We start from the raw sequence: 13,180 nt of genomic DNA, 5'->3' as shown, positions 1-13,180 counted from the left end.
TGCAGTTTGTTCAATGTAAATTGAGATACCCCAGCGAGTAAAGCATTACAGCAGTTAATTTGAGAGAACACAAATGTGATGATCAGCTTTTCGGCCACCTTAAGAGCTGACAGTTACCTTTTATTATTCTCCTTGTGGCCCTGGGTGAAATTTTAGGAGGGCTTCCACTTCTTGGCAGGGTTGCCATTGTTTTAATTGCCCTCCAGTTGTATACTATTTGCCTAACAGTGGATTTATGAAGTCCAAATCTTTTTGAAATGGCTTTATAACCTTGTCCAGATTGATGAGCATCCACTACTTTTTTCCACAGTTCTGCTGATATTTCCTTAGTTCAAGACATGATGCTACACTCATTGGAAGAGTAACTGACCTGCTTTCTTGCAATTATTTGTTTGCTCCTCCCTAACACATAATTTGAGATCTTCAATTTCATTGGTTATCGTGGTTAATTGGTTAGCACTCTGTCATTGACCCACCTGATGTAAGTCATAGAACTAAGGATTCACTTATAATAATAATAAACTTTATTTTAAATAGTGCCTTTAAAGGTGGCTTCTCAAAGTGCTTTACAGGATGACAATAACAATAAATAAGAGAATACAACAATAAATAAGAAGAGTACACAAGATAAAACACAATTACAATATATAGAGGAGACCGTGGATGGTGGTACTAAGAAGAGCAGAGGGGTGATGAATGGAACCATAAACTTATGTCTGTATACTGTGTGTATTATTTTGCTACATGGACATTTCCTTTCAAAACACTCAAATTGGTGAATAGTTATACACTATCAATTAGGAAGTGACAAATTCAGATTAAATATGCATTTTGTGGTTAAAAAAACAAAAAATCTCAAATTATGAAAGGGGTTTACAAACTTTCAAGCATGACTATATTTGTGTATGTGGCTGACACCTTTAGCAAAAGTGACTTACATTTTCAACCATTTTTGTAGCTGGATATTTTACTTAAATTCAAGTGACATGTTGCTCAGTCGTAAAACAGCAGTGTCTCACATGCAATGTAAACTGACAACTTTTTAGTTACAAGGGCAGAACCTTAACCACTGCTTCACAATGCTTTCCTGGGTTTTCTTAATGATTGGAGGTCAAATACATATAGAAGAAGTATCACTAACACATGAGTACAGCTAATTTAAGTAAAACTGTTAAACTTCTAGATACGTTAATCACAAGAGACAGGTGTCTGAAGCTTATGTATAATGCTATGTCTAAAACAGTAATTCAATTATGAAGTCTTTGTCCCTAAAAATAGGCTTTATCTATAATATAAAGCTGAACAAACCTGTCCTGCTTCTGCTTAATTGACAGATATAACAGGTTCCCTTTGCCTTGCTGCATATTTATATTTAATTCCTGGTAACTTAGTTTATTTTCATTCATGCAATGTTTCAGGTTCCTGAGATATTTGAGATGAGGCAACAAGTCCAGCCAAGCATTATTAAAAAGAAAATATTGTATTATATAGTAAGAGGTATGAATACAATCTAATCATTTTAAAACCTTCTAACTTTAAGGTACTTGTTATGTAGATATTAAGGGGAGCCTGTCCAAATATCAGGATATGTTTAATTCTCTAAATGAGAAAGGAGAAAGCTCTGAAATGAAAATATTTTTACGTTTCCAATTCAAGAAAACAAAAGGAGGAAACTTTTGTAGGATCTCTGTATCATTGAATTATTTCTAAGTCCCTTTGGTCATAATTACCTGGGGTTGCTTGGTTTTTGGACTACAGTTTTATTTATAACCCTTATGCTGTATGCTTACAATCACTTTAATATTAAATTGCTTGTGAACTTGATTTCTTCCAAACAATTTTGCTACCATGTAATGTGTGCATTATTTTGCTGGAATATAACTTGATTGGGAGTGATATTGAAACAAATTCTGGGTTACCAACATTTTTCTATCTACAGTTTTTCAATCGGAGAAATCCTTCTGTTTCTATAAATTAGCAAAGTACAGTATATAGGGAACGTCGGAAAGTTACATTTATCCTACTAGCTTTAAGGTGATGATGACTTAATGAAATCCTGCTGAAATGTGGAGCCTGACGGTCAGAGTTGGTTATGAGTTATGGTTATGATGCAGAATCCATTATTGTGTATCTGTTACTATAGAGAACGAGAAGGTGGGGCAAGCGCCGAGGGCGTTATTACGCAAGCAAGCCGGCACTTCGGCTACCTAGAAAGTTGTCCTCCGCTGGAATTTTTGATGTAACTCGTTGCTGTTACAGGTGCCTGAAGTTGCTAGAAACAGGGACGAGTCAGTTCGGCGAGGAAACTTTACGAAGGTAAGATGATGTTTGCGAGGCGGTTTCAGACAGTTCGAAATATATTTTGCAGATGGATTGAGAATTACTCAGCTGATTTTCTTTCTGACACGTCTTTGCTAATGGAACATACTTTTGTTGTATAGAAAAATACGTCATTTATCACAAGGAATCATCGTTGACAAGCACAACCACTGTTTTCACATAGAAAATGTCGTGTTATCATGAGGTCAGAACTGATGAGCGGCCAAACTCTTTCGTGTATTTAGCTGTGGCAACCAGCTATATTAAAAAAACAAGATTTAAAAGCCTAGAAAACTTAATCTATATGGTAAAGTTAACTAATAATGTAATTCTACTTGAAGTATTTAGTAACACTTTCCTGATTAAGTTGTAGAATCTAAATTTGGTTGAAAAAATATAAACGTCCTTATTTACAAAAATATTAAGGTTTACTTTATTACAATTAAGTAACACTAATCGCATGTAGTCTCCTGATAATGTGAGCACTGCACATCTTTAAATGGGTTTGATTAATATGCTCAACAAGTTTGTGCTACGTGAGAGACTTTTTGTTAAATAAAATAGGCTAGCTATGGCGATGCCATGGCAGCGCGTCTAAATTATTCCAGTGCTTTATCTTTCTCTTCAGTCGTGCCAGTCTCTGCACTGTTTAACAAAGTACTGCACTGCACAGGCTCTATTGTAACTGTATTCTCGCGTGCAAAACGATGAATTGTTTCGATATTTAATGTTTTATATTGCTTTTGGTTTAAAAGTTCCAGAATTTGAACAACCGTTCAAACAGGTTACAGTGGTAGAAATAAATTGTGCCCTGAAGTTAGTAATTTGGTAGACTACAAATTACAAATTACATTATGTCATGTGTTTCCCTTTGAAAGCGAAATCGTTGACAATTAACCTTACATAAGGAATATAGCTTTAACATTAAAATACTTGTGAGTGTGTTACAGTATACAAATAGGAGGTCAGTAATGTAAGACTTCACTCAATATACTTTGTTGGAGTGCAATAATGCCTCAGAACTACTTTTTGTTGGATGTTTTAATATAGTCCCTTTTAAACTACAGTGTTTACCTAAACCTCTCCTGAAAATGAATAGCCTCAATTTATGTGTGAAATCTAAACGCATTATAAAATGCATTAAAAATAATATACTGCTTTTTCTATTAATGTTTGTCATGGTCAGTGTGCTTTATTATTCCAAATCCTACAAATATCATAATGTCATATTCATGGAATTCTTCAGGATGTTTCCTCCTGTTCCTACTCATTTGTTCTATGCAATTACATTTTTGAATTAAATGTATCTGTGAATGCTTAAGACTTTTGGATTTTTTTTTCTTGTGGCATTCAGATGTTTATGACATAAGACCTCACTGTTTGGACATATACTTATGAAGAAAAGTTTAGGATATTTGACATTGCTCTGAAATGCACTTTTTGGAGAAGATACTGTAATTTTACACAAAACGTAGGGCAAAATCTGTATATTCCTGCAGTTACATGAATTATTTCTGTACAAAGCCATTAAAATGTAGACCACCACATCCTAAATAACTTTTATATTTCCTATACAGGATTAGTTTTCACTATCACTCAGTATTTCTTTTATTACTTACAAAATACAACAAAATGATCTTCCTTTTATTTTCTGGTAGAACTCAAAAGTACAGTACAATGTGTTTATGAAACTAGCTCTGTAAAACCATGGATCTTGTACACGGATCTTATATTTATTTTGCTCACTTATTTCAGCAATAGAGCAACATATTAATTCTCAGATTTTTTATTTATTTTTTTCTAATATTCTAAAATATGTGTATTAAAACAATTCTTTAACATAAGTGTGTGTTGCTGAAAACAAAAATGCTGAAAAGCATGTTCGACATTGTAATGAAAGCAGATGCTATTAAAAAATATGAGAATTACCTCTACATTGCAATAGGATGTTTTAACAACATATAACATGTACTGTTTTTTAATAATTTATCTTTTCCATCCTGTCATAGTTTAGAGGCCTTTTCTTAGAAATGAATGTACTTAAATTCAAAATAAAAATTGTAAACTAGTAGGCTGTATTGTAGGCTAACAGAAAACACAACAACAGATTACTTCACAAATAACAATAGGAAAGCTGAGGTGCATAAGATGTTGACTGTTCAAAGTAGCTTTTACTTTGTTGTGAGAGAGATTAAATCATCTTAATGTTTAATGATGAGTAGGATTTGATTTTCTCCTCTTCAAAAATGTCGAACTTTTTGCACATTTCTTGTTTTATTGGTTATATAATCCTCTCAAATGCTTTCTACAAAGTATGGCTCTAGAGACATTAATTCTGTCCTAATTGGGGCACTCTGTATTTTGAATTGTAAATCTCCAATCAAGCACTGTTTATGTAGTATGCCCTCTGTATATACACAGCACATAAATCCTACTGTATCCAAGTATGTTGGCAGTTTTATTTTTAAAAATGGAAGAGCCATATTGAATTTAACCAAATCTAATAAAATATGTTAATCCATATGTAGTAGTAAGACAGAACTGACATAATACCTTATATTTTCCAATATTTTTGTGGCTACTCTTTTACAAATAAATGCAAAATATTTAATGAGCTTACAAGTTACTATTAAAACAAAGGAGAGATTTTGCTTAGTATTCAGGGTTCATACATGGGTCTGTTTCTAGAATTTCATGGTTACTGTATGGACCTTTATGAGATTAGGCAGTTTTGTTCTATGCAAAGAAAGGTGAAGAAGACCTTACTAGCTGCCACATTGATGTTCCCAGTGTCCTTTGAGAAACTGAAGCTGAGAAAACAGTTTAAATGTTGGCTTCAATACTAAGCATGAAACAGCAAGAAAGCACCAGCCAGGCATTTTCAACCCTACAGAGAAAATGGCCCTAGTCCAACCCTCAGCTAGTTCTTTTCATTAATGGCGCCTAAATAAATAAGCCCAGCCCTGATAGACCTTTACCCAAGGCAGAGTGATCTCATTTGACAGTAAAATCTCAATTTGTAACGAGTGAAATGTATCATAAAAAATCGAATATGATGAAAGATATTAACTCTGTGTTGAAATAGTACATCCCCTTAAGATCTTATGGTTTAGCACTTTTAGACATATTAGACCTTCGCCCAGTCTTGACCATATCCTAATAGTAACTGATCTCATTTGACAAATAGCACACAATATTTCTACTTTCTCATGATTTAGTAAAACATCAGCCAGCCATATCTTTGTGTGAAAAACTAAGCACACCCCTTGATTCAGTAACTTGTCAAATATGTCTAAATATATTAAACCATTTAATCTTAAGGGTGTGTACTATCTTCACCACATTATAATCACATCAACCTGCTTTGAGGAAAAACACAAAAATGTTGCATCATCCTGATGCATACTGAATTTTAATGTTAAATTGCATTTAAAATGCTAATGTAATAGAGAACATATTACCGTAAACTGTATATTATTTCCCAAAAGAGGAAACGTTAGAAAACAGAGAGTATGCAGTGAAAATGTTAAACTATTGACTGATAGCCTGCTGTGGGAGTGTTTGATGTACTTCTTTGAGCTATAGCAGAGAGGGTGTACTAGTTTCCTATAAGCTTCTATATAATTTGGAGGAAGATTCTGTGGTCTGATGAGACCAAATTGAACTTTGTTTGGTGCAAACCTAACACAGCACATCACACTGAGAACACCATCCCTACAGTGAAGCATGGTGGTGACAGCATCATGCTTTGGGGATGGGTCTCTGCAGCAGGGACTGGAAAACTCATAAAGATAGAAAGAAAATTGATGAAGGAAAATGTGTTGCAATCCCCAAGAGCACTGGGACTTGGAAGACAATGACCTGAAACATACAGCAAAAGCCACACTGGAGTGGCTGAAACCAAAGAGGTTAATGTCCTGGAGTGACCCAGTCAAAGCCCAGACCTCAATCCAATTGAGCATGTGTAGAATGAATTAAAAATTGCTGTTCACAAACAGTCCCCATCCAACCCGATGGAGCTTGAGCAATTTTGCCAAGAAGAATGGGCAAAAATTCCAGTGTCAAGATGTGCAACGCTGATAGAGACATTACCCAAACAGACTTACAGCTGTAATTGCTGACGGAGGTGGTCTTACTGAGTATTAACTCTGGGGGGTGAATACTTATGCATTCAAATATTTTCTGTTTTTTTATTTTTAATTTAGTCAAACGTCTGGATTTTTTTTCTTTGACATTATAGACTACTTTGTGTTGAGTGGCAGCAATTCTGAGTTAAATACATTATGGTTCCATCCTGGTAACACAATAAAATGTGAAAAAGTCCAAGGGGGTGTAGACTTTCTATAGGCACTGTAAAGGAGGTTTTCCATTGGCCAGATATAAAAAGCTTCTAAATGACCAAAAAACACTGAATTTAGAATTTGAAATTTTCAAGCAAGTTGAAGTTTTGATTCAGTCCTGGCTTTCGACAAGTACTTCTACCAAAAAGAATGACAAAGTCTTGATCTATGTGTGTTTAGTCATGTGTAGTGTATTTAGTACTCTTGCCACTGTCCCACAAAACTTTCCCATAGGGAAAATGCAGTAATACAGGATAATTGTCTTTCACTTTAGCCAAATTCCAGCTTTTTATCAGAAAGCCTTCACAGTTTTGGCATTCAGCTTTTGCCAGAAAGCACCCTTCACATCCATCATCCTTCACTGCCCTGGCCTCATAGTACTGCTTAGATGACATAGAGTGCTTATCTCTGCTCAAGTTCCTTTTGTGCAGTAGGTTCTTTTTTTTGTCTTTCTAATTTACTGTATATGCCTCAAACAATTTAAGAAACCACTAAAACAACCAGTTCAACCAGTTTGTTACACAATTCCAATCTGATAAGGAGGAAAATAAGCAGATTTTTTGCATCTGATACAGTATATCAGTTCTGTTGTTTGTTTTCCTGTTATTTATTTTTATTATAAACTGTTTTAAATAAAAACATTTAACAGAATGGTTAATGTTCCTCTAAGAAAAAAGTTTCCTTAAAACTTCCAGGGTGTTATGGCAGGCGTTGAAAATAATTAAATAACATTATCTGTGTCTTTATTGCCCTTTTTGTGTTTTTGTGTCTTATTGTGTTTTTTATCTGGAGAGTAATGTGTCCAACAATGTTAAGTATGTGAGTTTGCCTTTCTATAAAATGGAAATGATGCGGAGAGTGAATGTGTACTTCCTGGGTACACAGTGAATGACAATGCCTGGAATTTCTCTTCACTATCCATTTCATAAAACATTTTTTATTTGCACAATCCACCAAAGATTTAAAAAAAAAACAAGAGTTGAAACTGAGACATGAGTAATGGTGTTTCATGTTCTTTAATTAGAAATAGTTTCTAGGGTGTCACTTACAGTACGTCATTGAGGCATCATGCAATATTTGTTCAAATACTGATATTCTGAACCGGTACGATGAGTGAGACATTTTGCATTAGGTGATCTGTTGGCCGCTGGTTAGGCTGGTTTGATGGGCAGAACAGATTCCTTCCATTCCTCACTTTTCTGTTGTTCTCCTGAAAACACAGGGTGTGATCTTTTTTTTAGGATTCACCTGCTTATGCTCACTGTTCACTTGTAAGTTATTCAATTTCTGATGCTATAGAAAATACAATCTCCCTCCATTAGTATTATGCTGTTTGAGTACATACATAATTTGCTCATTCATTCTGATTAAAATTAATATAAAAAATTCAACATAACATCTTTTTTGCATTAGTTTAAAGTTAAAGCTTGAAGGAGAAGCCAAACTGAGTGAGTCCATATGTAAGGGTTTTAAATTGGAATATTTTTTATTCCTTCCACTTTAAAATAAAGCTGAAATACCTGAGACCTGAAGTATAAGGGTAATTATTTCCTAAGTTGTTCACTATTTTCAAAGTATTCAATATTTCCAATCATCTGGTCCATTGAATTTTTTTTTTGGGGGGGGGTAGGTAATTGAGGAAAAAGAGGGAAACATAACCAATTGAAAGCAACCTGTAGAAGATCCTCTTGCATTTATGGGCCAAAGGCTGTAGGAGGAACACTATACGATTTTGTTAACAGACCCTTATAAATCATTAATCCTGGACTACTGCTAATCGGAATTCTGCAACACTAATTCTGCAAATTGTTGTCGTTTGTAGACAAGACTGCAGTGGTATCTGCAAAGATTTATCCCACATTCTTAACAGAAGTTGCAGTACGATTGCTGCAGTGGTACTGGTACAGTTTATTAAATAAAAAATATAGTCTAATATTGTAATAATCTAGGGGTTGTGAAAAATTAAATTGCAGAGTTTAAAATGATAAAATAGAATTGTGTCCTGACACTAGATTGTCTTCCAAGCAAATTATAAAATTTAGCAATTACCCAACCTCTAATGTTTAAGCAATACTGAGTGGTAAAAGTTATTGGCATGTGTTTTCTTTGTTCTCTGATACAGCGTGGCAACAAAATAAAGAACCAGACAGCAAACCAGATCAAGTTATTTAAAATAATTTACAAATGCTGACACGCATGCTTTCTACACTACTGTGTAGAGATGTTTAAAGGACAGTGTATAGGGGCTCTGTCTTATACAGAACTAGGCAAAACAGAACTCAATCCTGCAACTGAGGAACAAATACTGTTTACAAAATAAACAGGACTTCATGGGACTGAATCCAGTTCTGGAAACCATTTTCCTTATCCTTAATAATGTATCACTTAACAACAACAACAACAACAACAACAACAACAACAACAACAACAACAACTTAATTGCGTTATCCTGGTGGATTTCACAAATAGGAAATATTTAAATAAGTATAAGAAAACAGTCCCTTATGTAAAATTAATAATCATAATGTTTAATGATGAGTAGGATTTGATTTTCTCCTCTTCAAAAAATGTAGAACTTTTGTTGGTCTCTTCAGAACTCAAGTCACCTAGCTAGAAGTGTTCTGTAATCCGGTCTGCATAAAGACTATCCCTCTCCTGTCTTCTCGCTATTTATTCTGTTTTTCACTTTGAAAATACCTCTGTATACCTGAATTTATCCTCCCTTAACACCCAGTTTTCCTCTGTACCATTCATATGTAGCCTAGAATAATGACCCACTAATAATGATTCAGTCATTATTATCATTCAGTCATTACAGCATTGTTCAGTCATGTTAAATATTAGTTAAAATGTTTGTCCAGCTGGATTTTTGGCCATTGCCTCAGGTGACAAAATAATCTAAGGGACAGCTGGGCAAACACTACCCACAAATGCCCATTGCCTTACCTTATTAAATGGAGTACTGTGAGGTGATGTTTTTTAATTTTGATGCCCTCTTCACTTGAAAAAAAAAATATTTCCTAGTGTCTGTTAATGAAATAAGCTATAAAATTATTAGGCTGAATACACTTCACACATAACCTAAAAAAAACAAAACATTAATGAGGCGGATATCTTGTGTAATTTGAATTACCATACCACTATATGACAATTTAAGTAATATTTCATTTTTTCCAAATTTTCCTGCCTTCTGATGTTTACCCTTCTTGTTTTTTCATTTCACAGGACACCCGGGCAGCCCTATTCCTCTCCTTTGCCATGACAAGTGCCACCCTAGAGCGCTTCAGCATCCTCTCTCTCAGTGCCCAGCAGCTGCGCCGGCTGCCCCAGCTGCTGGAGCGCTGCCTGCCAGCCATGCCTAGTACAGTGAAGGACTTTGATGTGCCCAGGCTGTTCTGCGAGCCATACATCCTCTCAGGATACCGTCCAGTGGGGCAGGAGTGGCGCTTCTACTTCCTCAGCCTATTCCAGCAGCACAACGAAGCCCTCAATGTCTGGACTCACTTGCTGGCAGCTCTGGCTGTGCTCCTGCGCTTCTGGGCCTTCTCTGAGACCAATGGCCTGTTACTGGATGTCTCCTCCCTCCCTCTCTACCTCTACATTCTCTCAGTGCTCACCTACTTGGTTTGCAGTGTTTTAGCTCATCTGCTGCAGTCCCACTCTGAGCTTGCACACTACTCTCTTTACTTCATGGACTATGTGGGTGTCAGTGTCTACCAATATGGTAGTGCCCTGGTACACTACTTTTACAGCTCTGAGCTGGCCTGGCAGGAAACCTTTGCTCCCCTCTTTCTTCCAGGGGCTGCTCTTTTGGGCTGGTTGTCCTGTGCCGGCTGCTGTTATGCCAAGTACCGATACCAGCGCCCTTATCCAGTTAAGCGGAAGATCTGTCAGCTGATCCCCACAGGCTTGGCATACCTGCTTGACATCAGCCCCATTGCTCACCGGCTCCAAACCTGCTCCTGGAGTGAACCAGCTGTGTGCCTCCATGCCTTGCAGATGGTCTTCTTCCTCCTAGCTGCTTTCTTCTTTTCTTGCCCTGTGCCTGAACGTTTCTTCCCAGGTCGCTGTGACATTGTGGGCCATGCACACCAGATCTTTCACCTGTTCCTCTCACTCTGCACCCTCTCCCAACTGGAGGCCATCTTCACTGACTTTCTGGGACGACGAGATAATCTTCTGCTGAGGTACGATCGTGGAGAGATCCTGGTCGCCTCTGCCTCCTTCCCCTTTCTCATGTGCTGCAGTCTGCTAACTGCAGCGTACTTACGGCGAAATGTTGAGCTCCGGCTGAGGAAAAAGGAGAACTGAGACCATTTCAACTCACTCTGGCGATTTAATATAAGAAAATCAAGGAGCAATAGGCTTTTGGAATACGCACTTCATTTTAATTGTAACAACTCCATTGACCAGTTTTCTTAGCCCATTTTTTAAATTAGAATTTAAATTTGTGTATTACCTTCCAGGATTAGCTGGTGATGACGCACAAGAATCTGGGGTCAGGTTTAACTATTCCATTCCCAAAAGAGAAAAGAGATCACCTCAAATGTGTGTTGTTTTTAAATATCATATTTTCCCATTGAACTAACTGCATACTTTAATGATGTTAAATATCTAAAAGCATAACATAAACTACTTTTTAAGCTTCAGATGGTGAGTGGTGAGTACTAAACATTGCACAGGTTTCTAAGTACTGTTAATGTGAGCTGGGAGAGCTACAGTATTTGCGTGGATTTTAGAAGATGATCTTCTTTTTTTCATACAGTTCTAGGCCTTATGAATAAAATTGTAGTATTATTTTACTGTGGGAAACAGACTGGTAAGAGTGTTATTTTCAATGTATCTTTTCATTGATAATACCAATGTGTTAGTGCAGTGTTTGTCAGGATGAAAAAGTGATTTTCATAATTCTCCAATACAGTTCTATTACAGTATTACAGTTCTGTATTTACTGCAATACAGTAAATGTTGCTTATAGGCTCCCAACATCAGTTTTCCAAAATCTGGTGGCTTCTGTATGGCTTTTGACAAAACTAAAATTAAACTATTACAGAGTATAACATAGGGTACATGGAAAGAAAGTTGCATTGAGATACTGAAGTAAAGTGTGATTATAGTATGGTTCCTATCCCTTCTACCCCTAAAGAGAGAAGAAGGTATTTGTATGTCAAGTAGATAAGAAAGAAAGAGCAGAGTAGTAGCACGGGACAGAAGTTTGTTGTATGATTCAAGAAAGTTAGGGGATGTGTACTCTTATCTTATCAAGTGTCATTTTTATATTTCTTTTCTGTGAACATTTTTTTTTCCCCAAACACAACGAAATGCAGGTGAAAAAAAACATCTATTTATGCCACTATTTTCAAGGTGTTCGGTCTCTTGTTTTAAAGTGGACAGCATTGAACACGTTGTACCACACTGAACAACTGACTCAGCAGTAATGGAAGCCAATATCTGCTGGAGGCCTCTATCTGTACTATGGTGTGGAAAACATTTTTTGGAAAGTGGGAATGTGATTTACTACTTGAAAAGACTATAAATAACTCATAACAAGGTTGCTCAATTCAGTTTTCAAGGGTCAAAAGTTTTTTGCATGTGACTTTCATCTCAGTTGAGCTGTTATTTTACCAAATTATTCACTTACCACACCCATTTAACCCTTTCCTCATGTCGAAAACAGATACTGATTTAAAAAGATTGATTAAAAGTGCTTTACTGTGGCCCTTTAGCACAAGGTGTGAAGAATACCAGCAGGCTGCAGACATGAGAACAACAAAAAAATCCCATCAGTTTCATTCCTGTTCTCAATAGGGACCCAGAGATCTATGTGTTTTGAATCTATGTGTATCTAGTGGCAATCTCAAGTCCTCGTAAATTACAGCCTCGTGACAATTGTTTCTGCTCAGTGAAAAAAAGGGTTTGACTCTCACAACACAAAATGTCTGACTTTTGCACAGCAGTGTACAACTTTTACACCACTATTTGTATCTAAACAATATAAATTTAATCTGATCTAAGGAAAATAATATAGTGTTCTTAGTTCTAATGTGTTGCCATTAGAGTAATACATTTCACAAGGTATAAATCCATCATGTATTGTTCAGACATGAGTGTAACAGATCATTTACATTTTAATTCCAGGAAATGTGTACTGTATTTGTTCACTTTAAACTGGTCACTTTCAAATATTATTTGAAATGAAATTACTAATATTATTAAGCCTAGTTTTTCAGTGCAGTCCTTGAATTTATTAATGTGCCCTTTTCAGTTTATGTGGTATTTATTTCCTGGAATAAATTACTGACCTCTTATGTGGAATGAACTGAAATTATTAAAATTTGTATTTTATCCAGAAGGGACTAACTTCTTAAAAAATGACTACTAATGTAAAGATAATCTTATTGTATTTGAATATTGTTTTTAAATTAAACTTATCATTAATTTGTTTTATGGGTCTTTTTATAGTGTTGTCTAATTAATATCCTTTTTCCACTGGCCATTGTAAGAAAGCTGTAAAATGGCTT

The 13,180-nt window shown here is 35.7% G+C and overlaps 1 protein-coding gene across 1 annotated transcript; it reads left to right on the top strand.

Annotated features, from left to right (window-relative positions):
- The first annotated feature begins 2,131 nt into the window (after window positions 1-2,131).
- paqr8 (progestin and adipoQ receptor family member VIII) lies at window positions 2,132-13,106 on the top strand. Its single transcript, XM_088624823.1, has 2 exons — window positions 2,132-2,316; window positions 9,885-13,106. Exon 2 carries the CDS (start codon window positions 9,918-9,920, stop codon window positions 10,968-10,970), a length of 1,053 nt encoding a protein of 350 aa, XP_088480949.1. The 5' UTR covers window positions 2,132-2,316; window positions 9,885-9,917; the 3' UTR covers window positions 10,971-13,106.
- Window positions 13,107-13,180: the final 74 nt, after the last annotated feature.

This window comes from Lepisosteus platostomus, chromosome 3 (genome assembly GCF_059453375.1).
Source record: "Lepisosteus platostomus isolate fLepPlt1 chromosome 3, fLepPlt1.hap1, whole genome shotgun sequence".
NCBI classification, from domain to species: Eukaryota; Metazoa; Chordata; class Actinopteri; order Semionotiformes; family Lepisosteidae; genus Lepisosteus; species Lepisosteus platostomus.
This window is presented reverse-complemented; position numbering and strand designations above follow the sequence as displayed.

Bases quoted from the DNA above. Each gene is read 5' to 3' on its own strand.
- paqr8 (XM_088624823.1), top strand. From the start codon at position 9,918: ATGACAAGTGCCACCCTAGAGCGCTTCAGCATCCTCTCTCTCAGTGCC.